Source organism: Thermobia domestica, chromosome 18 (genome assembly GCF_964235325.1).
Source record: "Thermobia domestica chromosome 18, izTheDome1.hap1.1, whole genome shotgun sequence".
Lineage (NCBI taxonomy): Eukaryota > Metazoa > Arthropoda > Insecta > Zygentoma > Lepismatidae > Thermobia > Thermobia domestica.
Window position 1 is genome coordinate 142899622 of NC_137471.1, and position 27231 is coordinate 142926852.

The 27231-nt window shown below is 35.9% G+C and overlaps 1 protein-coding gene across 5 annotated transcripts in view; it reads right to left on the reverse strand.

The window, feature by feature from the left end:
• LOC145674891 (uncharacterized) overlaps positions 1 to 27231 on the reverse strand; it is a 120461-nt gene that overhangs the window by 14274 nt on the left and 78956 nt on the right. For all 5 annotated transcript variants that reach the window (XM_081745146.1, XM_081745144.1, XM_081745143.1 and 2 more), the window contains exons 4-5: positions 24395 to 24605; positions 11379 to 13094 (exon numbers count right to left, since the gene is read on the reverse strand). In XM_081745146.1, coding sequence (XP_081601272.1) covers positions 11379 to 13094; positions 24395 to 24605 — 1927 coding nt within the window. The remainder of the gene's footprint in view (positions 1 to 11378; positions 13095 to 24394; positions 24606 to 27231) is intronic.

Consider the following 27231-nt stretch of genomic DNA (forward strand, 5'->3'; position numbering starts at 1 on the left):
CGCTCCTTATTGAAGACCACTGTCACGGAGCACCTGTTGTTCAAGAAGGTTTTTTTTTTTTTTTTTGCAATGGTACAGCTGACAACGGATTTCAATCGGCGCTATGCCCTGTGCATTCAAAAACTTTTATCACTAATAACTCTTTACACGCGGTGGGAGTTGGAACAGAAACGTCCATCTTTAACCACTACTACGACACTACTGAGATCACTAGGGAAGTTGTGCTGGCGTTTGCGCCAAGCTAGGACCTTACCCTCTCATGTGCACGCAGTCGCTTTCCGCAATATACGGTTTCCTAGCTATGGAATGCGTGGGAAAGTTACATTCTGGATGCGCCTCGTACACCAAACTAAATGAAAATAATAAAACACTACTGATTAACAGACTACTTATTTATGTATTTTGGAGCTCTTCGCTGCTGAAAAACCTTTTAGTAGAAAATTTGACAGCTCATTTTCAAATTTTCTGAACACTCATTTCGTCCATTACTAGTTCTACGTTGTTTCTATCATCTGATCAAAATTAACTTACATTAGGATAAACTCTCGTTCGACATATGCATTACTGACTGATATAGGAAGATTTTACTGCATTATTTTGATCAAGTCTAGTGCATTTGATTTCTCAAAAAACTTCATAATTCACAACATCCAACCTATCAAGTCTCAATATTATAGACCTCAAACCAGAGAACTCAGTGTACAGTGCATTTCGATCGAAATTAATTTTAAGTTTCATTATATGAAAACAGTGTTGGTGATGGGAGATAATACAAGCCCAACAGTGAGACTATATATATATATAAATATATTTTGTATCCCCAGCCTTTTCTTACAATAAAAATAGAATTTTTGTTCATAACTAATCCAATTCGGTCCAAAGAGGGATTAGGAACGGGGAATGGCGAAAACTTCATACCGAACAACTGTATAATTTATACGGTTTACCTAACAATGTTAGGCATTAACTCTAGAAGGTTCAGGTGAGCAGGTCGTGCAGCTAGAATGCAAGGAAATAGAAACGCTTTCAAAATTTTAACTGGAAACCGTATCGGAAAAAGATCACGAAGAACGCAGGTGCAGATGAGAGGGCAATATTAAGATGGATCTCGCAGAAATAAGAATACAAAGTAGAAGCTGGACCCAATTGGCAAAGAAGAGAAAATCGAGAACTTTTGTGAATGCGGTATTGAACCTTCGGATTCCGTGTACCATAGGATTAGATAATTACCTAATAAATGGCAACAAATAAGCACATAATTAATTACAAGCAGTTTAATATTTAAGGCAGTATATTTAGTTCCTTGGCCCGTTTTTTTTTTTTTTTTCTTTCTTCGAACAGACATATTGTTTAGAATGGTAAATGCAATTTCTTAAACCTTGGACTTTCGTTATCACCGCAAATGATCCAATTCCTTCATTCATCCATTACATATGTAGAAAAAGTTCTTTATATGTTATAAAGCAACATAGAGAATATAGAGGTATTTTTGGGTATATCAGAGATGGCCCTGGTGGAGATCATCTGTAAAGACATTGATAAGTTTGACAGCATTGATATTACAAGGAAAATCCTACTGAAGGCACCATATGTAATTTTTATTTTTTGAATGAACACATTCTTCTACCACTTTCCGCACTAAAATGATAGAGATTATGATAGGAACGAGTTTTTCAAGGCACAGACACCAATTCGAGCACCAAGTAGAAACAAGAAGTAAGGTAAAACTTTTGAATACGCATACAGTACCACTATGGGAAAATATGTATCAGAATCAAAATCGGACAACTTATAATTAGCATTAATTTTTGGTTTTATATTTTATTAAAATGTTTATTACTTATTTATATTATTATAGTTAACTAATACGGCCAGTTTTGATTCTGGGGATTATTCCTAACTCTTAAATCAGGGCCGTTCCATTACCCACAACTTATGAACCCACTGCGTCCTAGATCAGCAACAATCAATAGGTGCTTAACGGTGCAAAATTCCGTCTTCCTTATCCTAAAGGGGATAATTCTGGGACGTTAAACTGTAAGATTTCATTTCATTTTTCAACAGGGCAAAATAATGTACTTTATAATTTTTTTATCACCACCACAGACCATCCATCCAAAATACAGAATGTACATCAACTGCTCTACCTTCTGCAATATTACTAAATATTACATATACAATCGGTATTTACTTATTGACAGATAAAAGTCACTTCAGCTGCTAGTCCAATCTGGTTAAAACAAAATTCTACACTGTTCACACGCGTCATAATTAAGGTCTGTAACATCGTCGTAGGCAAAGAATTGTTGCAGGAAAATATATCATATATAACATGGCGGAACAATCTAGCCTTACTTTTCTACATCCATAATAGTTAGCACAACATTCTTTTGCAGCTGCAAGAAAAGAAAAGAAACGAAACGAGGATGATTATCAGGTGAAAAAGGTTTAGAGCTTGTACTGGTGTCAAAATTTTCTCTTCGTATGTTCCATCTTTCAGCCTCATTGTTGTTTCCAAGTCTTGTCTGTATTTGTAAATATACTCGACACAAATGCTCATGCGCAGCCTCAAATATCGGAAGTCAAAATTTGATCTTAATTTAGATTTTGTGATCAATCTAGTAAACATGAAGTAGTGAGCTTCGCTAAGTTGGAGTATCATTGAATTTCATACAAAGTTAGGATAAAATATTCTCCGTTGATTCGTCGATCTTTGGAAACACCAAAGCTTATGACTGGACTTCTTTTGAGGACTGTGTCATGTTCATGGCTTTATTTCTTTGAAGACCGAAGTAACGCGGTGTTGTGTCACAACCTGTTATGGCATAAACAAACTAGAGTGTCTTTTTATCATCTAGATTATGAACCAATTTGGCAATGCCGTAGTAAACTTTACTCATGAGTTCTCCAGCTTTCTGTTTGCAGAAATTATGGTTATCTGGTGCAAGAACTACCAAAACACCAATAGGTCAGAGTCCCTGCCAACAACTATTACATTTGATTTTCAGTTTTCAATATCCATTTTCATAATGAGAACACCAATACCTTCTTCAATTAGTGTTTCAGTTCATTTTTTTTTTTTTTTAATTCTGAAGAAACTAAAAAATACGACTTTCTTCTTGTTTCTTTAGTGGCCTAAAATATCTTCTTTTGCAGTCGTACATATTGCTTTCATTTAAAAAAAAGATAACATCATATGAGGACTTTTTGCTGATCTTCTATTTTGTTGTTCTTGTTTAGTTGTAGGGCCTTCAGGATAACCGTCAAAAACGACAGTGTCACTTCTTCAGTATGTGTTTACAATGTATTTACTGTAGTTCTTAATAACATTTTCATAAGTAAAATCTTTTAGCCAGGGAACATGAATAAGAAATCCTCCATCAATCACTACAACTGGTTTAGTTTTTTACTTTGATCAGCTGCAAAATTCAATGCTGTGTAGATTGTTGACATATTATTACGGTAGAGATTGATGAATGTTACGGCCATAATATATGGGTCATTCCATGTTAATTCACCTAATTTTAAAACATGACCGTGTTTCAATGTCTCTGATTCTCTTCAAAATTCTTCTATACATAAATACCAATTAAATTATGCTAATTTTTTTCCGATTTTTTTTTTTGGATCAGAAATAGGCCGGGGAGAATTTTTTTAAAAATACAATTGTATGATTTTGGCGCCAATTTCACTTTCCGGTACTCAGCATCATGGAACTAAAATTACCGTTTCTTCCTTATTTTTCAAATTGGGCCCCTCCAGGTATCAAATGAAAGCTTAATTTTTGCTCCTTCAGTAGATAAAAAAAAAAAAAAAAAAAAAAAAAAAAAAAAAAAAAAAAACCTTGCAAAAGATTACACTTTCAAACATTAATGGACATACAAAGCAAATTTTACACTTTTTTTTTTTTTTTTTTTTTTTTTTACAAATTATGCCACTGCTTAAGAGTAACTATGAAAGTGTCGAAACCTGTTTTTTTTTTTCATTCATTTTAACATGTACATGGTATGGTTAAAAAATAAAACGGATGTTTTTTCTTTTTATAAAAAGCGGAAAGGCTATTACTCACCGGATGTTTTTTGTATTTTTGTAATTATTATTTTTTTGTCTTTACATGTACGAAAATATAGTTTTAGGTTTTGTTACAAATTGTTATTGCTCGTAAGTTACAACTATGAAACTTTTGAAGCTTTTTCTATAGAATCATTTTAGCTCATACGTGATATGGTTAAAAATTAAAGAAAGGTGCTTTTGGTATCTTTTTATTATTATTATTTATATTATTTGTATTATAAATGTACAGAAATATACACTTTTAGCGTTGCTGACAGATTATGCCATTCCTCTGAAGTAGGGATGGCAAATTCTGGAATTTTTTCTTTTCCTGAATCCGGAAATTTTGGCCATCCCCACTCTGAAGTGACAAATGTAATACTTTAGAAGTTTTTCAAATAATCATCTTAGTAAATATTAGGTGTGCTTAAAAATACAACTGGTGTACTGTGTAGTTTTGGTATCATCATAATATTATTATTTGTACTTTAATTTTCCTTCATTTTTTTTTTTTTCAATTGTCCCATTGCTTAAAACGATCAAACATTTGTAAATTTTTATAGGATTAGGTTTGCTTTTACTTGTTATTGTTAAATAACAAAAAGTCAGGTATTTTTGTAATAATTTTGTGGTTTCTTGAATGGAAAATATAGGCCTAGCAATGTAAGGGGTTGACTAATTATTACGAAACCTATATATATATATAAAAAGACTGATGTACATAGATGAAAACAAACATACATACCGGTAATACTTCTCAGAATTACACAGATTTACATAGAAAATGTTCTGTCCTATATTTCACAGCTCACTGTTTTCACTGATGATACGAAATTTTTTGTAATTTTGCTATCGAACAGAAACTTCCCAGATGATATTTTCAAAAAGTACCCAACAAAAGTCTTCATTTTCTAGCCTGTAGAATATGGAAGGCCCAGAGCGATTCATGAATTGCAGTCTGACGTACAAAAATAATAATTACAAAAATACCAAAAGCACCCTTTTTATTTTTCTAACCATAGCATGTACGTGTTAAGATGAATGTACAAAAAAAAAAAAAAAAAAAAAAAAAAGTTTCAAAAGTTTCAAAAGTTTCATAGTTGTAACTTTTGAGCAATGGCACAATTTGTACGAAACCCTAAAATTTGCTTTGTATGTCCATTAATGATTGACGGTGTATCCTTTTGCAAAGTTTCTTACGATCTACTGAAGGATCAAATATTAAGCTTTCATTTGACACCTGGATGAGCCCAATAACTTGAAAAATAAGGAAGTTATGATAATTTTAGTTCCATGATGCTGAGTGTCGGAAAGAAGTTTCCGATTTCTCATCTAAAAAATCGGAAAAAATTAATTTATCATAATTTAATTGATATTTATGTATGGAAAAATTTTGAAGAGAATCTGAGACACTGAAACACATTGCTCTAGGTGAGTTTACATGGAATGACCCATATATGGTTGGATACCTTCCCGAATTTTTTATTATGATAGTCATAAATCCATCCATCCTGGCCACGACTTGAATCTATAAGCTATACAAGATTGAGGGGAAAACAGATACTGTGAAGATTCGGCCGTAAGAGATCTTACTTGTTGAAGTTCACTTAAGTTTTCAATGGCCATTTCTCTTTTCGCTTAGATACGTATACTTCTTAATAACTGTAGTGTTAATAAAAGACCTAATTAGAATGCTGCTAACTGTTATCTGAGTTTCGATAGGTACCTCGCGAGACACACTGAATTCCTCCCATAGCATGAAAAATGTTTCTGTCATCAACAGTTCGCATATTTACATCAGCTTTATCAGAAACACACTGAACAAACCCATCTGGATGAATATCTGGGGAGCCGGCGTTCTGTATGGGTGACAGAAACGATCAAGGTGTTACGGCAGATATACGAGCATGATTTATAACAACGTACTTCTTTTCAACTTTCTGGGATTCAGATTTTTTTTTTAAGTAAAAATTTCAAGTCTTTCTGAAATACGATTTTTGCAACTTCATTTAAATGTATTTAAGTCAGAGTAGCTACAACAGTCATAGCGGGTTATATATATGATATATATATGATATCCTTTATGATAGAAACCACAGCTAAAACTATTCTCCTTCATTCGGCATTATGATCAACAACTTTATTCTTATACCATTAGTCTACAAATTTATGAACATTGTCTCACAGACACAATACATCTTTCTCCAAGATACATTTGAGACTGTTATTCTTTCTTAAGATTGTGCACTTTAATAATATTTTTTTTCTCATAACTTTTCATGCACATCATCTTTTCTTTGTACACTACTGTAGCTTCAAGAATAGAATGTACACATTTTTTTTTTCAACTAGAATGTTTTCGTTAAGTTCAATTCCACAAATTACAAAAATGAAATCAAAATTATTCTTTCTTTTTTTTATACTAATATTGCTAAGGTAGCTCGGAACAATATGAAATTACTACACTTTTGTCAATATAGTACATTACACTGAGTTAAGTTTCATTAATCAAAATGATATGGAAATTTAAGTTTAAAATTAGGAACATTACTTCCTACTTGCTGTTGTTAACTACGGTACGTGAAGTTCCAAAAAGAAATTCTAATATTGGCAGTTCCGAAATGATTATACATTGTATAATCTCAATTTTTATCCAGCGATATTACATAACATTTTGTACTATTTTTAAATTGACTGTGAATAATTATGTATTGATTGAACCTTTCAATGCTTGCCTTGCACTCGAGAACTCCTACTTTGCATTTAAACCTACCGTAAGTCTCTTTGTAGTTTTTCTTTTTTTGGTCTAGTGTTTTTCTTTTTAAAGACAAGTTCATGACAATGTAAACCAAATTTTACATTCTCCTTAAAGGTAAGAAATCAGAATACTAATAACGCCACACTAATATGTGCCTACATTTCACTTGTAGCCAAAAACCTTACAGAAAAAAAATAAATAAATATAATGGCCTACTAGATACTCATTAAGTACTTCTCACTTCTACTGCACAAAATCGCTTAGCATATTCGAACTTCATACATCTCCCACTGAAACTGATGCATTAAGATAGATAGCGTCAAAGTTGTGATGAAGGCAACTAGACCATAAATATGTCTGAGTACTCAAGACGGAGTGTGGCTGGCCGGCCCAGCAGCGATTCACCCTCACCTTCATTCATCTGGTAAGAACTCTCTAGACACCGTTACCATTCCTATAAACCTATCAATGTGAGTATCATTTTAAAGCTAATAAAACAAGCTAAATATTTGTTGCAGCGTTAACAAGTTTTTAGTAAAATAACAAAGATGTTCAACATTATACTAAAAATTACTTTTTCAGCAATTTATTTCAATAGTGTCATATATACTTATTTTAACTAAAAACACATAAGAACATAATTTAAAGAACGTAATGTGAGGACACTAAAAAATCATATTGATACCACCTGGCTTAATCGAGTTATTGACACTTCAATATAGCTATGCAAATTTGCCGTGCATGTTTACGGCACGCATGCATAAATGTGGAAGGAAAAGCAAGAGACGAAGACTTCGGGACATTTGACAAAATACTCCCCTTATGACATAGTAACTGGCAAATTTTCAGCTTTTTACTAATTAGTCCCGACAAAAACTTATTTTTTTCTTTTATTCACTGGACTAGATAGTGAATCAAAGCGAACGCGAATAGTGAGCCCAAAACATGTGAGGGGATAGCAAGTCAGAGTCCTAGTCCGAGTCATGGCAAGCCCTAAATGAGGACAGTGAGTCTAAATCCTATGAATGGATTGCTAGTCAAGGCTTAGTTCGAGCTCAAGCGAATCTAATTGAAAACAGTGAGATCGATGGGGGATGGGATTTAGATTTCTGGGCTTTCGGCATCTAAAGGCCATTTAGCAATTCACGTTTTGAGGGATGACATCCCTCGGCGAGCACACAATCCGGGGAAAGGGAAGGAAGGAAGCGGCCTGGGACCTATAAGTTAGGTAAAGCCGCGGCATTTGCCTGGTGGGAATGAGGAAAACCCAGGAAAATCTCATTCAAGGTGACTGGCCTGAAAAAGCGTTTTACACTTCTTCGACCGAGTGCCCCCACCGGGAATCGGACTCGGGACCGCTCGCACCGGAGGCGAGAGCGTTAGCGACTACGCTACGCGGGGCCACGACAGTGAGATCGAATCCTCTAAATAGATAAATAGTCAGAATCCTGATCCAAGCGAGCACTAGCCTCAATGAGGATAATGAACTGGAATCTAGTGAGATTAATGAGCACGATCCGAGCTGAAACAAGTACCGTGACTTTACTAAGCGCGGGACACACTAAGAATAATGGGCCTCAGCTCGCGCCAGCCACAACTATAAAATGGCTTTAAAACTCTCAAAACTTTATCTTTCGACTATGGAACATCTGGGCATCAGTTCTTTTGGAATATTCAATATGGCAGACAGTGACACACGATGGACTGTACTGTTTCTCTCTCGCTTTCTTTTATAATTCTTAAACAACCTGATGACGGGACTTTTCTTCTTGAAATCTGTCTTTATTTAGTTTACTCATTGTTTCTGGTTCACACATACTATATAGTTTTGGTTTTTACTATTTTATACAGTTATATTAATAGGTAATTCCAGAAATGAAATAATTACTTCGGAGTATTGTAAGTAGCGCACTGTACTTGCATTAAAAAGTATGATATGTTACATTCTAGTAAATAAGCTACAACTATACCATTCAGATTTCTTTTACTGAAATAAAAATAAAATATTCCCAAACCAAAAAGTTAATTTCACTAAGTTGTGTTACAGTTTCAGCAAAATATCATTGCTTTCATCAAATATGAAGTGTGATGGTGAAATAAAAGCAAGGATAGGAAGGGCCAAAGAAGCCTTTAAGAGGAAGAAAAGTCTACTTTGTGGGGCCTTGAATAAGAGTCGGGAAAAAGATTCACAAAGTGCTTTGTAAGGAGTATTGTGTTGTATGGGTTAGAAACACGAACACTGCGCAAAAATGATGAAAAACGATTGGAAGCTTTCGAAATGTGGGTGTGGAGAAGAATGGAGAGGATTTAGCTGGGTCGAGCGGAATAAACGAGTGAGAGGGTGTTAGAAACGGTGAGAGAGAAAAGAACAATTTTAGATATTATTAAGAAGAGGAAGAGAAACTGCTTGGGACATTGACTAAGAAGGAACTGTATTGTGAGGGACGTGCTAGAGGGTATGGTGAGAGGAAGAGAGGGAGAAAGCGAAGACGATTACAATTAATGGACGATATCAAAAAAAGAAAACTGGTAGGTGAAGACGAAGAGGTTAGCGGAAGACCGTAAAGCATGGAAGCTTTTCAGTTGCATCAAGTGACCTGCCAATAATGGCAGAATACCTGTGATGATGATGATCATCATCATCAGACATATTACGAAAATAGAAAATAAAAGCAGTGATTTTCAATTATTTTCGAATATACAATATTAAGTAGGAGATGGGTTTGACGATCAGAAGCAGAAGAAAGAAAACGGACTGAGCAAAGAAAGGGAAGGAACGAAGTAGGTGGAATGGAATAAAACAAGGTTGGCAGTGTTCCATCAATTACAAATTAGCGAGTAGTGTATCTGTAAAACCATCGGTTACGCCTTGTTTACTTGTCACTACTCTCTTCCATTAACGCTAGGTCTCGTATCTTCTTACTCTCTTTCTCTCTCTCTGTGGTTTACAAGACAGGGAGACCAGTTTAAGCAAAGATGTTCAGAGAACAAGAGCTGTAATAAAACAAGTGCTGGCAGTATTCGATTAGCTATAAATCCATCAGTAATGTATGTGAAAAACCATCAACTAGCCGTGTTTTCCTGTCACTACTGCCTTCTATCAACGATAGCTTTGCTGTCTTCTTTCCCTTTCCGTGAGATTTACTGAGAATACGAGTAGGAAAATATGACGTCACAGATCATCCAGCTGGAAATGACAGATCTAAAGCTACACTTTAGAAAATTCAGAAAATATGAGAAAGTCACTTCTAATAACCAATAATGAATAACATTCATTTTTTACAGTTTATTTGGAAGCGATTTTCTCGTTAACCTTGTAAACTTAGATTGCATTTTGACAATGTATTTGATGAAGGCAAATATATTGCCGAAACTATAAGACAGATAAGTAATAATCCATGTTTCTTTTGCGCACATTTAGTTTTTGTCTCGAAGCTGAAACAAGCAGCACTCTTTGGAAAATATACTTCCACGTATACACCACGGTGGATTGATTTAAATTACGATTTAAGTCACATGATTTTTTAAACAAAAATCGTTGATTTAAATCAAATTCCGAAATAAATTAATTTGAAGTAAAAATAAGTACAACCCCGTCTGTTATTTCGATTTTGGAAGATATAAATAAAAAAAAAATGCAATGAGACGCACATGTATATACAGTACAATATGAAAACGAGTGTTTCACGCAGAGAACGATTAGAGAAAAAAATCCCGTTTTGAACGGAAAACGTGGCAATCCTGCTTTCTTCTCTTCGTAACAGGGTTTGTAAATCGTTAACTATTCCAACGGTGAAATGACCATGCGACCTTTAAGACGAAACTTCTTTTGTGTGCGTGTCTATTTGTTTGTTTTGTTTGTTCCAGACAATAGGAACGTATTTAGGGAAGTCCAATCTCCTCTCTAAAACTTAAAATTTTGTACATAACTTTCGGCGATATACTGTATATTATATATATATATATATATATATATATATATATATATATATATATATATATATATATAGATAGATAGATAGATAGATAGATAGATATAGATATAGATAGATAAGATAGATATAATATATGTATTTCGTGCCGCAAGCAAGTTCTGGACTGCTCGATTTTTAAAGTATGTCCCTGCCAATGCTGTGCTTTTTCTTTAATGCTGAAGAAACATTGTTCGGGGCTGAAGGTTAACGATTGGGGATTAATTCAAACCCCACCCCCAATACTTTCATTTAAACGGCATCATTAACATTTAATACTAATTCTCACTGTTTTTATCCAGAAATAAAATATCGATTTAAATTAAAAAATCAACAAAAATGATTTTTAAGAAATCACGATTCTTTCGACCTTGGTATACACTTGGATCTCTGAAGGCCTCAAAGGACGTAAACAACTCTACTTACATCGTTTGTTCTTTTCACATCTATACCTAAGGATGTAATTTAATGTAAGAAATATTCATATATTTGAAGTCACACGAACTCTAGTAAGTACTTAGTGCTAAAGAAATTTGAAAAATGATAAAGCAAAGGAAGGTGCAGAAATAATAATAATAATCATAAATGACACATACCTTCGTTATTTTGTAGGGTTTCTACGGAAGATTCAGCATACATACTGGGCACTATCATCTTATTTTCACACGATTCTAGAAACAATATACATTCTGAATAAATTGGACCTGTTATCATTGTCTGGGTAGGCGAATGTGTAATACTTCCATTTTGGAACAGTGACCTGTCTTTAAGGTTTTCAAACTCAGTCATGAATGCTTCAGATAGTCTTTCTGCTTCATTGGAATTTTCAACCAGTTTGTGCGTTTGTAGGAAGGACATGATATGTTGCTTAAGTACATTTGAGGAATTGTTTTCATCAGTCTTCGTTGCCTCACAGTTTGGTTCTCTGTCAGATGAATTTATATTTGTCACAGTATCTGACAACGGTATGACGTCCTTATATTTTGATTCTATGCCAGATACATCTGTATTTGTCATAGCATCTGACAACGGTCTTTGACAAGGTAAATTTGATCTTAGAAGAAATTCCCGAGCAATTGGTTCGCTGCTTCCAAGGCTATTAGAACGTTTGAACGTGTTTTTGATGTTCACACTCTCAATGTCGTGGCTGTATAAGATTGTACTTTTTGATTTATACAGACATGTTGACTGGCTATCTCTGTCAGAATTCGCTACTGGTTTTGATTTATTCAGAACCAGTTGCCCCAGTTGACTAGCATCTATTTCAACGTTTCTTATGGAGCTTTCTGTATTAGATATATCAGCTACAGACTCTGTATTGTTGTTTGTTCTGCTAACACTGTTCATCACACTATTTTGATTAGAATGTTTAATTATCTTCTTTTCTAAATATTTCAGTTCCTGCACTGGACTGTCCTCTTTCTTCAAATCCTTTCCCATTTTAGCCGCACATGTAGCTTGATTACTATTGTCGGTACTGTTAGCTGCCTTCTTTAAGAAGCTATTAGCGCTAGGCGAACTCGATCGTACCTTTATCAGTTTACTGCCTTTTCTAATGAATTCTGGTCCTTCATCAGCTGCTAATGGTGTTAGTGAAAGTGAATCGGATGAAGACGGTTCTACATTATTAGTCACAAGCACTGATTTTTGTGCTACAGTGGTTACAGATGGCAACGTAACTCGTAATTCATCAGAGTCTACATGAGTATTTCGTGAGGACGTTTGTGTGTTTCCAATGATCTGAGAATGAACCGGTTTTTCAGCAATTGGAAATGCTAATGCTGGTATAAGGGAACTTGGCACAGATGGTGATGCATATCCCGAAAAAACTGGAGGAATAAACATATTATTGTACACAGTATATCCAAATGTAGGGTTATAGTATTGCTGGCTAACAAGAGGAGTCTGTGGAACACCTACAGGGTAAGAAGGCATGTATCTATATGGCGGTGATATATATGGAACAGAAACTGGAACAGGAACTATCGGCTGAACTGGTTTTCCAATCGATATATTTTGATGTTTAGGTAGTATATCAACAGCAGGGAGCACTACTGAAGAGGAATTCATAGCGGTGACAGTTGGTGGCGTGGACTGGGCTCTTGGAGGCTGTGCTTCTCCTTTCTTACTGGTATCTGAGGAAGGTGTTGTTTCGGGACCTTTCTTCTTAGCAGCAACTTCTGCAAATGTTTGAGTTCCTCCTTTTTCACATGTTGGAATCAAAGTCTCGGCTGTTGAATATGCACAAGTACTGCTTGTTTCTATCGTTTGCTGAAGTGGCTTACTTTCCTCACTGTCGGATGTTGTTCTGCCTGTTAAAAGAAAAAATAACTGCATAAAATAGATTATAACTAAGTACATGCAGTACATGTACTTATTAACCAACAATGTAATCGTAGCTTAGGTCTATCATGATCCTAGTTTGTGCAACAATTCCATATATATACACCAAGAGGCTGAAAAAGTATATACACTGCATAATTGTGAATAACTTTCAAATAGACGGAAACAAATTGTTTCTCGTAGCATTGCAGATTAATGTTCTATTATTACATTGCAATCCGATAATGGTTTCAATTTCTTTTGTATAAATGGTGTGAGTGAAGCACGCTACAAGGCTAACATTTGAAGCAATTAAGGCGGTCTTGAGGTGGTACATGAAGTATGAAATCATCATTGAGGTGTAACGACAATATATATATATATATGGGTGTTCTAAAAATGGGCCCACGAACCACAAAGCACTATTCTACAAGTCAAAATAAACTAAATATATATATATATATATATATATATATATTTGTATGCATTTCGGGTCCTCGTCTGGAGACGCGAATTGCACTATGTAGATAAAGAACCATAGATTAGATTTACCAATCCATCAAATAATTACATCGATTCTTGCCAGACAGATGACAGTTAAAGGGAATAGATATTGTTATTAGCACCACTTATTACCTTAACAATCGATGGAACTGTTCGAAGGATCTGTAGAGCAATGCTAATGGTTTCAAGTTAATATGCGATGTTGCCATACAGTGAAATTATGATTCCCTATAGCGGCTGAAGGAGGTCTCGGAGGGCATACCATCATATAATATTTCCGCTTTATTTTGGCCTGTAGAATAGGGCTCTCTGAGTGCTATTTTTAGAACAACATTTCCCATACGTAGGTATCAGGAGGAGCACGATCGGGGAAGTGGGAGGGTATGGGAAGTTCCGCTTCAAATGATTCGTCACCCTTCACGGACACTTTCGTACAAGGAGAAACAATATTCGACTCTTATCGATACACCACTTTCCACTTTCAATACAGAGAACACGTACAGTTGGAGCTACGGCCGACGGCAAACGCAAACAATATACTGAATAAAGCACAAAAGTGATAACATTAAATGGGCGTTCTTTTTGTTTCTGTTTTGCAGATTAAACAATGGCGTGCTGATATTCCATTGAGGAACGAAGGAAAATAGCTGCCTGGATAGAGTTTGCAGTCCCCAAGCATTATACAAGAAAAATTCATCACGGCCTGGACTGGACGGGATACACCTTCACGCCTTACCATTGGTAGGATCTATGAGAAGTTTGTAAGGATGGGATCCGTTCAAGACGATTGCAACGGAAACAGTGGTAGAAAGAGATCTGTCGAAGTGAAGAGTTGAGTTGAGTTGATTTTAGTTTAGCGTCCCTTTCAGCAGCGAGGCTATATGAGACGTGGACCTACTGATTAAAGTGGAATCCGAACCACATGAGCTCCCGCCGGGAATCGAACCCGGGTCTCCCACGCCAAAGGCGCGTACGCTAACCGCTTAGCCACGGAGGAGCTCTGTCGAAGTGAAGAGAATATCATTATCGTCCAGCGAGCGATGGTAGCCAGTCCAACAAAGTCTTTCGCAGACGTTCTCTACAGACTAACATTTCTCAAAGGTCAGTGATTAGAATTTTACACTGTGATTTAGGAATGAAGGTGTGCCAATTGCAGATTGTGCAGCATCTCACAAACGCGAACAAACAAGCACGTGTGAATGCTGCACAAATTATCTTGGAAATGGTGCGCATGAAGCCGGACATTCTTGTCATGTTTTCTGACGAACAACATTCCATATCAGCGATAAGGCATGGTGTGTATGCCAGTAAATCTAGCAATTTGGACGACCTGAAGCACCGCATGACTCAGGTCATTGCTGCTATTCCTGTTCAAATGGCCATACGATTAACAATGGACAGACTCCATAAATACATTGAGCGGGATGGGTACCAAATTGAAAGCATGTTACCAAACGCTTACCTTGTAACTTCACGTGAGTAAATCCCCATGTAACGTTAACATCTTATTGTCTAACCACAAAATACAACCTACAATCTACAATCTACGAGATTCAAAATTGTCCATAATTAAATGAAAAACTATAGTTATTAATGCTTGCTATAGAGTATATTATTCAGAATCAAAATATTGTGAAATGCGAGGTGAGTTTTTGCTCATTTAGTTTTAAAGACTCATGAAATACTTTGCATACTCAAGGAGGTGGTGATATAACTGCAACATACGAAGGTTGGAAATTTAACAGGGCAACACTGCTTTAGAAGCACTACGCAACGAAATCTAATAATGTCCCTCGTATTACGTTGTTAGTTACATACCTAACTTGCTCTAGCGCAAATGGACTCTCCATTCCGATATCACTGGTAAGGGCAGTAGGCCAGATTAACAGAGCTTTGTGTAGCAGGTGGTCTATGTTACACACATATATATACCTACGCAGGCGGTGTACGACAAGGGCATTGTTGTCACGATGTTTTCGAAACAAGAACAACGGAGCTGGATAAAAATTGAGTGTGCCGGAGGCCGTACAGCACGAGAGAGTCATCAAGGTCTTCAAGAGGAGTACAAGGAATCTGCATTGCCTTACAGAACAGTGGCAGGGTGAGCAAGAGTCTTTCAGGACGGTCCCCAAAATGTGGAAGACATGCAACGGCCTGGTCGTCCCCGTGTCAATAAAGATGATGTGAATACTGTTACCACGTCACAAGACACTGATCGACGCCATACTATTCGTAAGCTGACCCGAGAGACAGAATTAGCGCACACGACTGTTCTACGCTTGGACATGAGGAAAACTGCATCGCGATGGATTTCGCATAAGTTGACGGAAATAGCTAGGATACGACGCTGTTTGTGCCCACTTGGAATGCTACGACCAGAAGGAGAAGCTTTCTTACGCCGTATCATTATGCTGGATCAAACACGGGCTAAATTGTAAGTCAATCAAATGAATGGTGTCATTATGGGTCAACACTGAAATCCAAAATTCGTCAAAACCCAAGCAATGTGAATGTTACGGTGATTCTCGTGCATGATTGGGATGGTGTAATCCTAATGCATATCGTTTCCTCAAATGAAAATATCAATGTGAAGTATTTTTGTTTCTTTCTGGAACACAGCTTGCGACCAGTCTTTCGAAAATAAGGGGCGACACTTTTTGCAGAACGCACCCACCATTTTGCTGGACAAAGCTCGGGTGCATACAGCACAAGGTGAGACTGATTTGTTTGATCGATGGAGGGTAGGAAGTTCTGTATCATCCACCCTATTCCGCAGACTTAAGTCTTTGTGACTAACTTGACTCATAAGATGAAGAAACATCGTGGCATTTGCTTTAGAACTTTTAAAGAGATTCTTCAGGTTGACCGGTCCATTAGAACTATAAACACAACAGCATCTACTACAGGTATCCAACAACTTCCATATCACTGGCAACGGAAGGACTACATTCAAAGATTGTGAACTTTTGTAACATGTATATATATCTTGTATTAGTTGTAAATAAATATTTGTCACTATTCAAATTCCAACCCTTGTAATGATTACGTCTTTATCATTGTATGTACTGTCATTTATCCTACAAAATTAGAAAGTTTTATGTATAACAGTCTACGCTTCAGCAGAACTTATCCTCTTTTATACTGCCTATCAACTACAATTTTCTTTCCACGTACTTTACATTGCAAAATGAAATGAAATCTTTAATTTAACGAAAACATTTTAACCTAAGTTTCATGTTCTGTTCTTCTTTGTTCTTTTTTTCCTTTCTTCTTTTTTCTCTTTTTTTAATATTTCATTTGCTAGGAATGCTGGTAAGTACTTTTGGGTATGCACATGTGGAAGTTTTACATCTTGTTTAATCCCCTTGCTATTTTTTTTTTTTTTTTTTTAATATTTCAGATATATATATACTAAACACTGTGAAAATTGAGATTATTTGTTAATACTGGAATAGTAAAATGTGCCTGTTGTTTGAAGTCTGATTTAACTTATTTGGGTACAATACTAACAATTCAAAACAAACGACAAGCACATTTTACTATTGCAGTGTGAAAAATCATCTTTGTTTTTACAGTGTTTACTGTGGATTTGAAGTATTTCACAAGTGCCTGCTACGTGAAACTACATTCACTCAGAAGTTCGCAGCAGTCCCAGCGAATGAAATACAGGAATGGAATAAAATGATCCCAAAGAAAAATAGAACAAGGAATTTAAGGGAAAATAGTATCATTTTACTAGTACAACATGTCTAAAATAAAATAAATTCATTAATGTTCTTCAATTTAACGTACATGATTAAAGAATTAATGGAAAGAGAATGGGAGTGAAACGGGGAACCTAGAGAAAACCACGAACAAGATGTTGTCCACCTCATGCTTACAAAGCATGGAACTGAAGCAGAGGTAAGCGTTCTACCTTAACATCATGTCCAGTACAATACAAACGAAATGAAATCTTTGAGTTTTACGTCCAACGTTTATGCCGGTTAGGATAAAGGAGACGATTGTTAATGGGAAAAGAAGGAAATGGTTGAATGAAGAAAGTGGGGAGAAACAGGAGAGCCCCGAGAAAAATCACGCACACGGTGTTTGTCCACTACAAAGTTCACTTGGCGCGATCTGGGATCGAACTAAGGACCCTATGCACCAGAGGTTAACCACTGAGGCACCACAGCCCCCGTACAATGCCATTTCTTATTAAGTAAAATATTAAATATACACGTATCTTAAGCCACGACTCTCTTTCCCTCCATAATAAAATTACGCTATACGAGGATTTTTTAAAACTGCACTGTTATAATTTTCAATAGTAATTTAACAAAACGAATGTAAAATCAACGGCTACTTTTCAAGTCAAATAGTAAAAATTAAAATACAAAGAAACTACCACTTAAAAGAAAATGAAACACGTGTTCGCAATTTGAGTTGGGTTGATTTTGAGTTTAACGCCCCTTTCGGCCGCGAGGCTATATGAGACGGGACTTACTGTTTAATGTGGAATCCGAACTACATGAGCTCCCGCCAGGAATCAAACTCGGGTCTCCCACGCCAAAGGCGCGTACGCTAACCGCTTAGCCACGAGGGAGCTGTTTTCATAATTCAAGTTTTGACATTCATTTAATTGTGTAAAGTGACTCATGTCTTGCTCTGCGGAATTGATACTTTTTAATTTACTGCATTCACGGAACACGATCTAATGATCGGAACTCACTTTCCGAGGAACTTCATAATACCCATGTTCAACTTTGATTTTTGTTTATTCTGTTTCATGCAAAAACTTTCAAAGTCGATTTTTTAAACCCATTAATAAATTTATGGTAGATGATATCACCATTAAATACTAGGATAAACTTCTGGACAATCACTATATTCCGCGTCTGTTACGTGCTTTTTACTGTAACAAGTTTGTTACTTTTTGTAATTCCTATGTAATTTTCTGTACAACTGCCATGATTGATACACTTCACCAGAATCCAACACATCTGAATAGAAAGTTTTTGTTATTTGTATAACATTGTCCCACATCGATTACTAAGACTAAGACTGTTTCAATACCCGTTTCCTGTATATTTTTGTTAACCACTGAAGATATACTTTTCACTGTCTTCAAGAAGGCACAGGATTCGTTCATCTTTGTATCAGCAAAAACCGCCTCCTACAACCAACAAACTTGGAAAAATATTACAGATTTTCATTTTTTAAATTTAACTTTATATGGTTATCAGTCATGGGTAATCACAAAGAAGTAAAAGATCTAGGGTGTTTTGAAATATGGTTATGGAGAAGGACCGAGAAAATAACATGGTGAAATATTCAAGAGACTGGCGAAAGAGAAAATAATAATGGATGCAATAAAAATGAGGAACACAACGTGGTTGGGGGATACACTGCGTTGGAATTTTACTCAAGAGCAATAACAGAAAGGAAAAGGGGAAGAAAGATCAGAATGCTTGGTTTGTGAGAAACGGAAGAACACACAGGCATATGAAAAAAAAACAGGACAGAAAGAAATGGAGAACATCGAGGTGAAACTTGTAGTAAGACAGGTCTATTACGATGGTTTATTTCGAGTCTTTTATCATCCTACTATTAAATATGCGAGGTGCATGTCAGAAGAAAGTGCCGATAATTTATTTGCGCGGGGTTGGCAACCTTGATGAAGTTCAACATGCGCAGGAGCATGTCTAGTATTTTGTGCTTGCATCAAAGATAGAATCGTCCGAGCTCAGTTGTAGTAGATGCGAGTAGCAGTAAAATTATATGAAATCCTTAAGTTTTACGTCCCACAATTATGCCGGCTAGGCTAAAGGAGACGGTGATGGTGGGGAATTAATGAAATGGTGGAATGAAGAAAGTAGGAGAAAACGGGAGAGTCCCGACAAAACCCATCAGACAGTGTTTGACCACCACAAAGCTCATCCAGCGCGATCTGAGATTGAACCAAGGACCCCATGCACCAGAGATCGGAGCGCCGGGCGTAGCGGTATGGGTAGCATCAGCAGTAAGGTTTAATGGCTGCCGTAATACAAAATCCTGCCAAATGTGAAGTGAGATTTGTCATGATTTTTGAGCACCAAAGGACAATGCAGCTGACATTCACTGCGAATGACCAACACTTATGAGTGAATGGAAGATCTGGTAATGGTGCGAAGAGTTCCAAGAAGGGCGTTCAAATGTCCATGACGATGAGCGTGGCGGAAGGCCTAGTGTTCAAATGGACGAACGAAGTGCGATTCAATCAACGGTTCACAATAACTGAGCTCGGCAAAGAGTTCTCAGAAGTGTCTGCGGAAACAATGCATCGAATTGTGACTGACAAGCTGGCTTATAACAAACTGTGTGGGAGATGGGTACCAAAAATGCTGACAGATGCTCACAAAAAGCAAAGAATGACAGCTGCGTGTAATTTTTTGGCCCGCTGAAGGAAGGATGGTGATGACCTCTTTTCTCACATAGTGAGGAGGAATGAAACCTGGATATCGTCCGCCACTAGGAAGTCGAAGTAACAGATAATGATACGGCGACACTGTTCTAAAGCGAAGAAATTCAAACAAACACCATTAGTTCATAAAATCATGACAACCGTGTTTTGGGACCAAAAGGATGAAATACTTATGCAAACCAGGACAAACAATTACAACAGACGTGTATTGCCAAATACTGAATAATCTGCAAGTGCTATTCAAAACCAGCGGAGACAAATGCCACGCTCTCGACTTCTTCTTATCCATGACAACGCCCGCGCGCAACAAGCTGCCGCTACTATTACGACAATTTAAAGATTTCGTTGGGAACTATTCAATCATTCTCTTTATAGTCTCGACCTTGTCCCCAGCGATTTTTTCTTTCTCTTCACCTCAAAATGTGGCTTGCAACGAAGCATTTCAACGACACTTGAACTGCTCGTGCTTTTCACTTCCAATCCTGACTGGAAGTCGCAAAAACTTGTAATCGCTAAACTTAATCAACCTTGAACTCCTAGAAAAGTCAGTTGGGTTATTCTATATTTAGGAGTCATGCACTTAAATGTTCATTTTAATATCTAAACGAATTTGTCCATTAACTAAAATTTGTAATTATTTCTGGGCAACCACCACGTTGTTATATAAACGTGGAAAACACCACATCAGAAAATTCAAGTACGTGTCGAGATAATAAGTACAAATATAGCTTTGTAACCATTACATAGCACGGGAGGTCGAACAACAGTGACTTCTTATTGTTCGTGCATAACATTATGACTAAATAATTGTACTAATAAGCTGTCGAAATAAAATTTAATATTAGATAATCATTATACCCATTTATGTGCAATTACCATTACAAGATTATAGAACAATAAATACACATTTATAATTCTTCAATATTCTGACGTTATGTTTTACATAGGATGTCATGGAATTTTACTGTATTTATTTAGAACAAAATTTTCAATTCAGAATATTTAATTCACATACGCATTCCTTAACATTATGAATATGAGGATTTTCGTTTGGAACATTATTAACATAATTGCTTTATCGGCACACAAGCATCCACCATCTCTATTCAGTTAGTTAACGAATATTTGAAGGTTTTCCGAAGATATCCTGTCATTATCGAGGAATATACTAACTGGGCACCATACATTTCATTATCATTATTTGCTTTAAACTTTACCCAAGGTCAAACCTTATTATATATACATATTTCTTTCATTAATGTCCCACTGCGCAGTGTACACTCATGTTCAAAATTATTGTCGCATGTCTATAAATATGTTGTTCTAAGAATATAATTTGATAACGAATTCACCCGGTATTTCTTATAATGTTAGTATTTGTATAATCAGCAAAGACATGTATGTGGTAAATTTCATGTCAAAAGAGCAGTAAATAAGAACAATAAAACGAAAATAAAACTTGCTTGTCCATTTAGCAACATTTTATTTTACTCATTATAATTTTCGTATTTATAATTCTTTTCCTATGAAATTTACCACAAATATACATTTTCCGATTATACATATAGTATCAGTATTTAAAGTACCCTGCAAAATCATTCTTAAATTATATTCTTACAAGAAGACAGTTATAGATATACGATAATAATTTTGGACATGAGTGTACATACTTATTTTCATTAATATTAATAATAATTATTTTCATTAAACATAGCATTGATTATATTTCATATATTAACATCACAGTGTTCAATAATAACATTTGGTACCTTCATTAAGTAGTGGAATATGATAACAAGACCAAATTACGTATCTCAGGTAGAGAAGATGATATACCGGAAAGTAGGTCCTTGCTATTGGTAACTGTTACAAAAGGAAGCCATGAAAAGCTGATCCCATCTACGAAGTACTTAAACATGTGCAGGTTTACTTTTGGCGTACCACTCGAAATAATTGTTCAATAATTAGAATTCTGGGTTTTTTCAATGGTGTAGATTTCAATAGCACATGTCATGGTTTCATACTCGTAGTGCTCCACTTGTAAACATAAAATACAACTGCTGTACAGTGTGCAGAAATACACCGCTGGTAGAAACTATTTTCTAATACAGTCGTCTTTCATATGCATTCAGTTATTTTATCCGTAGTAAAGCACCTGTAAGGATTTTACACTAGTAATCCTACACTTGTAAACATAAAATACAGGTATTCTACTTCCTATTTAATTCTATCGCTTGCAGAAATTTGTTCTTCATGCAGTGTGTCTTTTCATGCAAAATACTGAATTTTACAAGTAAATCTTGCAGAATGTGGTGCGCCAAAAGTAAACCAGCACATACATATATTTGTACAGCACAGGAATATAGGTGCTGATGTAGTTTTGGCGCACCACATTTTGGAAGACTTACAGATGAAATTGAATGCTTTGTTTGAAAAGATATATTCATAAGAAACATATTTCTGCAAGCGACAAAATTTTATACAAAGTAATACAGCTGTATTTCAGGTTTACATCTGTAGGGTTACTAGTGTAAAATCATTACAAGTGCTTTACGTGGATAAAATAAGTGAGTGCATATGAAAGATGACTCTATTTGATGTTATTTTACGCCGGTAGTGTATTTCTGCACAGTATACAGAAGCTGCATTTTATGTTTACAAGTGGAACGTTACTTGTGTAAAGCTATGACAAGTGTTATTGAAACTCGCATATTGCCAAAATCCACTTCTTTTTCACTGCCCTCGCCTACGCGTATACCCACCATCGCTGACACGCCTGCTTCCTTCGGATACACCCCTCAGCTGCCACGCGGGCCCACCAGTTTCGCCCTACTGTGACTCGGTTAGATAGCATTTGTGCTTTTTTTAGTGGCCACCGAGCACAGGTTGGTTTGTGCTTTTGCACTGTAGTTCTTGTGCCGTACATCCGGAAACCGTATTTATACACAAATCGAAAAAGAATTGTAATTTTTCAACAATTATCTCTGGTGGCCCCCTTGAATTTTATCTATGCCAAGTGACATATTTTCATGTCGCCCAGCGCAAATCTTTTAGGAGACAATAGGAAGCAAATTAGTGAAAGAATTATAATTTTTCAACAATTACTTCTAGTAGTGCGCCAAAACTACACCTGCACGGGAATTTACATGTAAAGGTTTAATTATGTCATGTTTGGTGACTTACAATAAAAAGAAGGATCTAAGCCTCTAGAAACAACTTTCTAATTCGACATATTGATTATTTGCTTTATTTACATCAAAATTAAATATCAAACTTTAAGAATAGATCTAGTATTAATAATAATTACGTTATGATATAAAAGTTCTGATTTTAACTTAACTCCCAATATTTCAACTGTATTTTCCGAGCATTCATTTTTCATATATTAATCCTATTTTAAATTTTGAATCATTTCATTTTTCCTTCTTTTCTTTTAAAATTGACATTTTCTTCTTCTTCTTCGAACAATTTAATAATTTCATTAATTAGAAGTTTAAATAAGTAATATAATATATAGAAGTTGGGCACGGATAAATAATAAAACATCCAATTAAATTAATAATAAAATTCTAACTTTAGAAATTGAATAAACACTAATCGTTATGAATCACTGTTTAAGAACATATGAATCTATTAATTATCTCAAAATAATCAATAAACTAAATTAAAGTTGATAAATGTTAGATCCAATAGTGGGGCATAACACAATGAAGTGTTCAGGACACCAGTTCTGGACAGGGTGCACTCTCAGACGGAAGATTTTTTACCAAGAGGGAATACAGAAGTTTGTGTCACACTACTAGAAATATCTGGAGGTTCATGCTGACTACGTCGAAAAATAGCCAAGGTATGTATTTGTATATCAACCACAATAATTGCTTTTTTTTTTCTTTTCTTTTTCTTTTTTTTTTCTTTTTTTTTTTTTTTTTTTTGACTGTGAGTACTGTTACATTTCCCTTATAATCAAGTGATAATCTTAATCAGTGATCGCCAAACCGTCGATCGCGAGCTACTAGTAACTGGTGGGAACATTTTCGGTAGATCGCGTTAACTCTCTGGTTTCTATTTTCTACAAATGTAAGTTTATAGACAATAAACAAATGTAAGTTCTTTTTTTAAAGTTGTATTTTTGTGTGTGTGTGTGTGTGTGTGTGTGTGTGTGTGTGTGTGTGTGTGTGTGTGTGATTGGTAGGATTTAAAAACAGTTTGGTAGTTTAGAAGCTTCTTAAGTTTGGCGACCACTGGTCTTGATCATACTCACTTATATGATCAAAAATATAATCAACACAATTACTAATAAACAGTTACTCTTCAGTATAAAAAAAATTGAGAGAAGTAACTAACCTTCAGAAAAACTTAATTCGGATTCTTCCTTGTTTCCTGTTTTAGCTTTATTAAATCGTGGTTTCAGGTAACTCCATTCATCATCGGAATCTGAGCTAGACTGATAAGTGCAATCCGTGGTTTCGTCCCCGTTTTCGGTCGAATTAACAGAGATCTCGTCTTCTATGGACTGAAACACCTCATGCACGTCACGTGCAAAAGTCCTATTCGCCTGAAAAATAAAATGAAATAAATACTTATGCTGTAAAACTTTCTGGTAGGAAGAGCTGGTAATAAAACAAGGTCTTGAATCGACTCCCACTACCGGTTTTACTTATAAAAATCACTATATGACAGTATTTACACAAAATACTACAAAGCTGTTTTCCCTCTAAATTAGTCCTTGACCGTGAGGCCAAGGAGAGGATCTCTACAGAGTTCTGTAGCAGGCTAAGCTGAGTGGTGTGGGAATCCTCAATGCTTCGTGGGAAGCAGTGATGGGGGGTAGTAGACACGGAGTCCCGAAGCAGACTAAGTAACTGTGATAGGATTCCCAACAGACCCCGTAGCAGGCTAGGGCAGGAAGAAAGGAGTAGCCCAGAGTCACGTGCCAAATTAGAGGCTTTGGGGTTATCCCAATGCTCCGAAGCAAGCACTAGGAAGGACACCAGAGAACTGGTACTGGTCCGCTGGTTGCTGCCGAATTTATAGGCCTCCAGGATGGTGATGGCCCTGCTGCTCTGATGCCATCATGTGCTTCGTATGAGGAGCCAGAGGTCCGTCGTCTGCTGTTTGTAGTAAATTCACGTGGTACGTAGTACACTATCGTAAAACCATGCGGTGATTACAACACATTTATTGGGATTAAGGGTCTACACGTTGCTGATATGAAGTTTAACACCCCTTATTTGGGTGGTTCCTTCGAGTTTAGCGTCTCTATCAGCACCGTGGCTATATGAGACGTGGATCTACAATTTCATATGGAATCTAACCCACCGTACAAGGTTTAATTTTTTCAAGTCTCTCCCATCTGGAATCAAACCCAGGACTGCTAGCCACAGGACCAGCGGGGAGGGCTTTCAAAACTCCTTTTCAACGATTATGCTGTACGAGACGTGCCCCTACCGCTTACCATGGAATGCAAATTATATGAACTGCAACTGACAACCAAGCACGGGTCTTCAGCGCAGAAGGCATCTAAATGTAATTCGAAGTAATGTTGTGTATGTATTTCTAAATAAACATGTTCTGTTAAATAGCTATGACATTTAGAGAAGTTTCTGTTTAAAAACACCTTGTGAAAAACCACAAACTTGGCTCTTGACATATTCGTAGAAGGTGATGCTAGTGATACCTACGAGCCTGGTTACGTAGCGCTCATGGAACACATTTTATAAAGGTGTTCAAAAATACATGATACATATTTACCTTAATAGCATACGTTGCTATTTTGAACGAAGAAACAAGCTGTTGGGACACCTTGTCGCGTAGATGCTGAATGTATGTCTCATAGTCCATGCTCACTGTAGATTTTGCTATAACTGTCTCGATAGATAAGCATCAGATTCACAGACCTAGCAGGCCAAGATAGTGTTAAATTAAAATATTACCTATTCCCTCACATATTTAATAACCAGCCCATACACTAAAATTTTATTTCTGTCACCCGAAACTACTTGCAAACAGATGTTCTATTTTCCTGTCCGAAAGTAATTATTTTCAACACATGTGCAGTATCTTCTTTAATTCATTTATAAGAAATCCATTTTACTATTCATGAACCGACTATTCACCTGACAACTTCAGAGGCGTAATCACTGCGAAATTAAAATACAACTAATTTTACAATAATTATGTTGTATCTTCAAATAGATAAAAGATAAATCGAAATGTGGAACAATAGTTCGCTAGACAACATTATTTTACATGAGATACCATTATCACGACTCACTTATCTGTTTTCGATTTCCAACCATTTAGAAAATCGGCATTTATTTTCTCGTTTATAAATGGCTGCAAACTGAAAGCTAGTAGGTTACTCGTGATAACGATACCTCATGAAAAATAATATTGTCTAGCGAACTCTTGTTTCACTTTTCGATTATCTTTTATCTATTTGAAAATATCACATAATTACTGTAAAATTAGCTGTATTTTAATTTCGCCGTGATGGGGCCTCTTAATGTATGCCATAAACAACACAGCACTTTCCGCACTACCTAACATCCTTCTCGAGTTATCTGACAAAATCTGTATCTTTTTGCCTTCTTCCTCTTTTTGGATCAAAAGATCTAATATATTTTAGGCAAAAATTTTCTTGTAGGCCTTATATCTCGAAAACTACATATAGTGTAGCCAAACCAAAACCAACAATTTACTCAGTATGATGTGCTGATTCCGCAAAAAGTACGAAAACTCGGTTTACGGACCATTCAAAAATTTTGTGGCCCCTGAACCTTAAAATTCAATATATTTCATACAATCGAACATTTTCTTGTACGCCTTATATCTGGAGAACTACATATAGTGTAGTCAAACAGGGTGTCTACTAACATTCTAAAATGAAATTTCGTGACCTTTTCTTTACCAAACCATAAAATTTTGTAACATTCTCAAGAGCAAATTTGGGTGCGAATTGGGCCGAATTTTCATACTTGCGATAGAAGCATGCTTTGGAAGCGTCTAAAACCGACCACAGACATTTTTGGTGGTGAATTTTGACGTTTTATAGAACCAAATTTTCTAGTCTGTACTTATATTTGAACAAACAAACAAACAAAAATCGTGACCCAAAAGCTAAATTTAGTGACTTTTTCTTTACTTTTATGACCGTTTTCTGATTTCGTGATTTTTTCGTG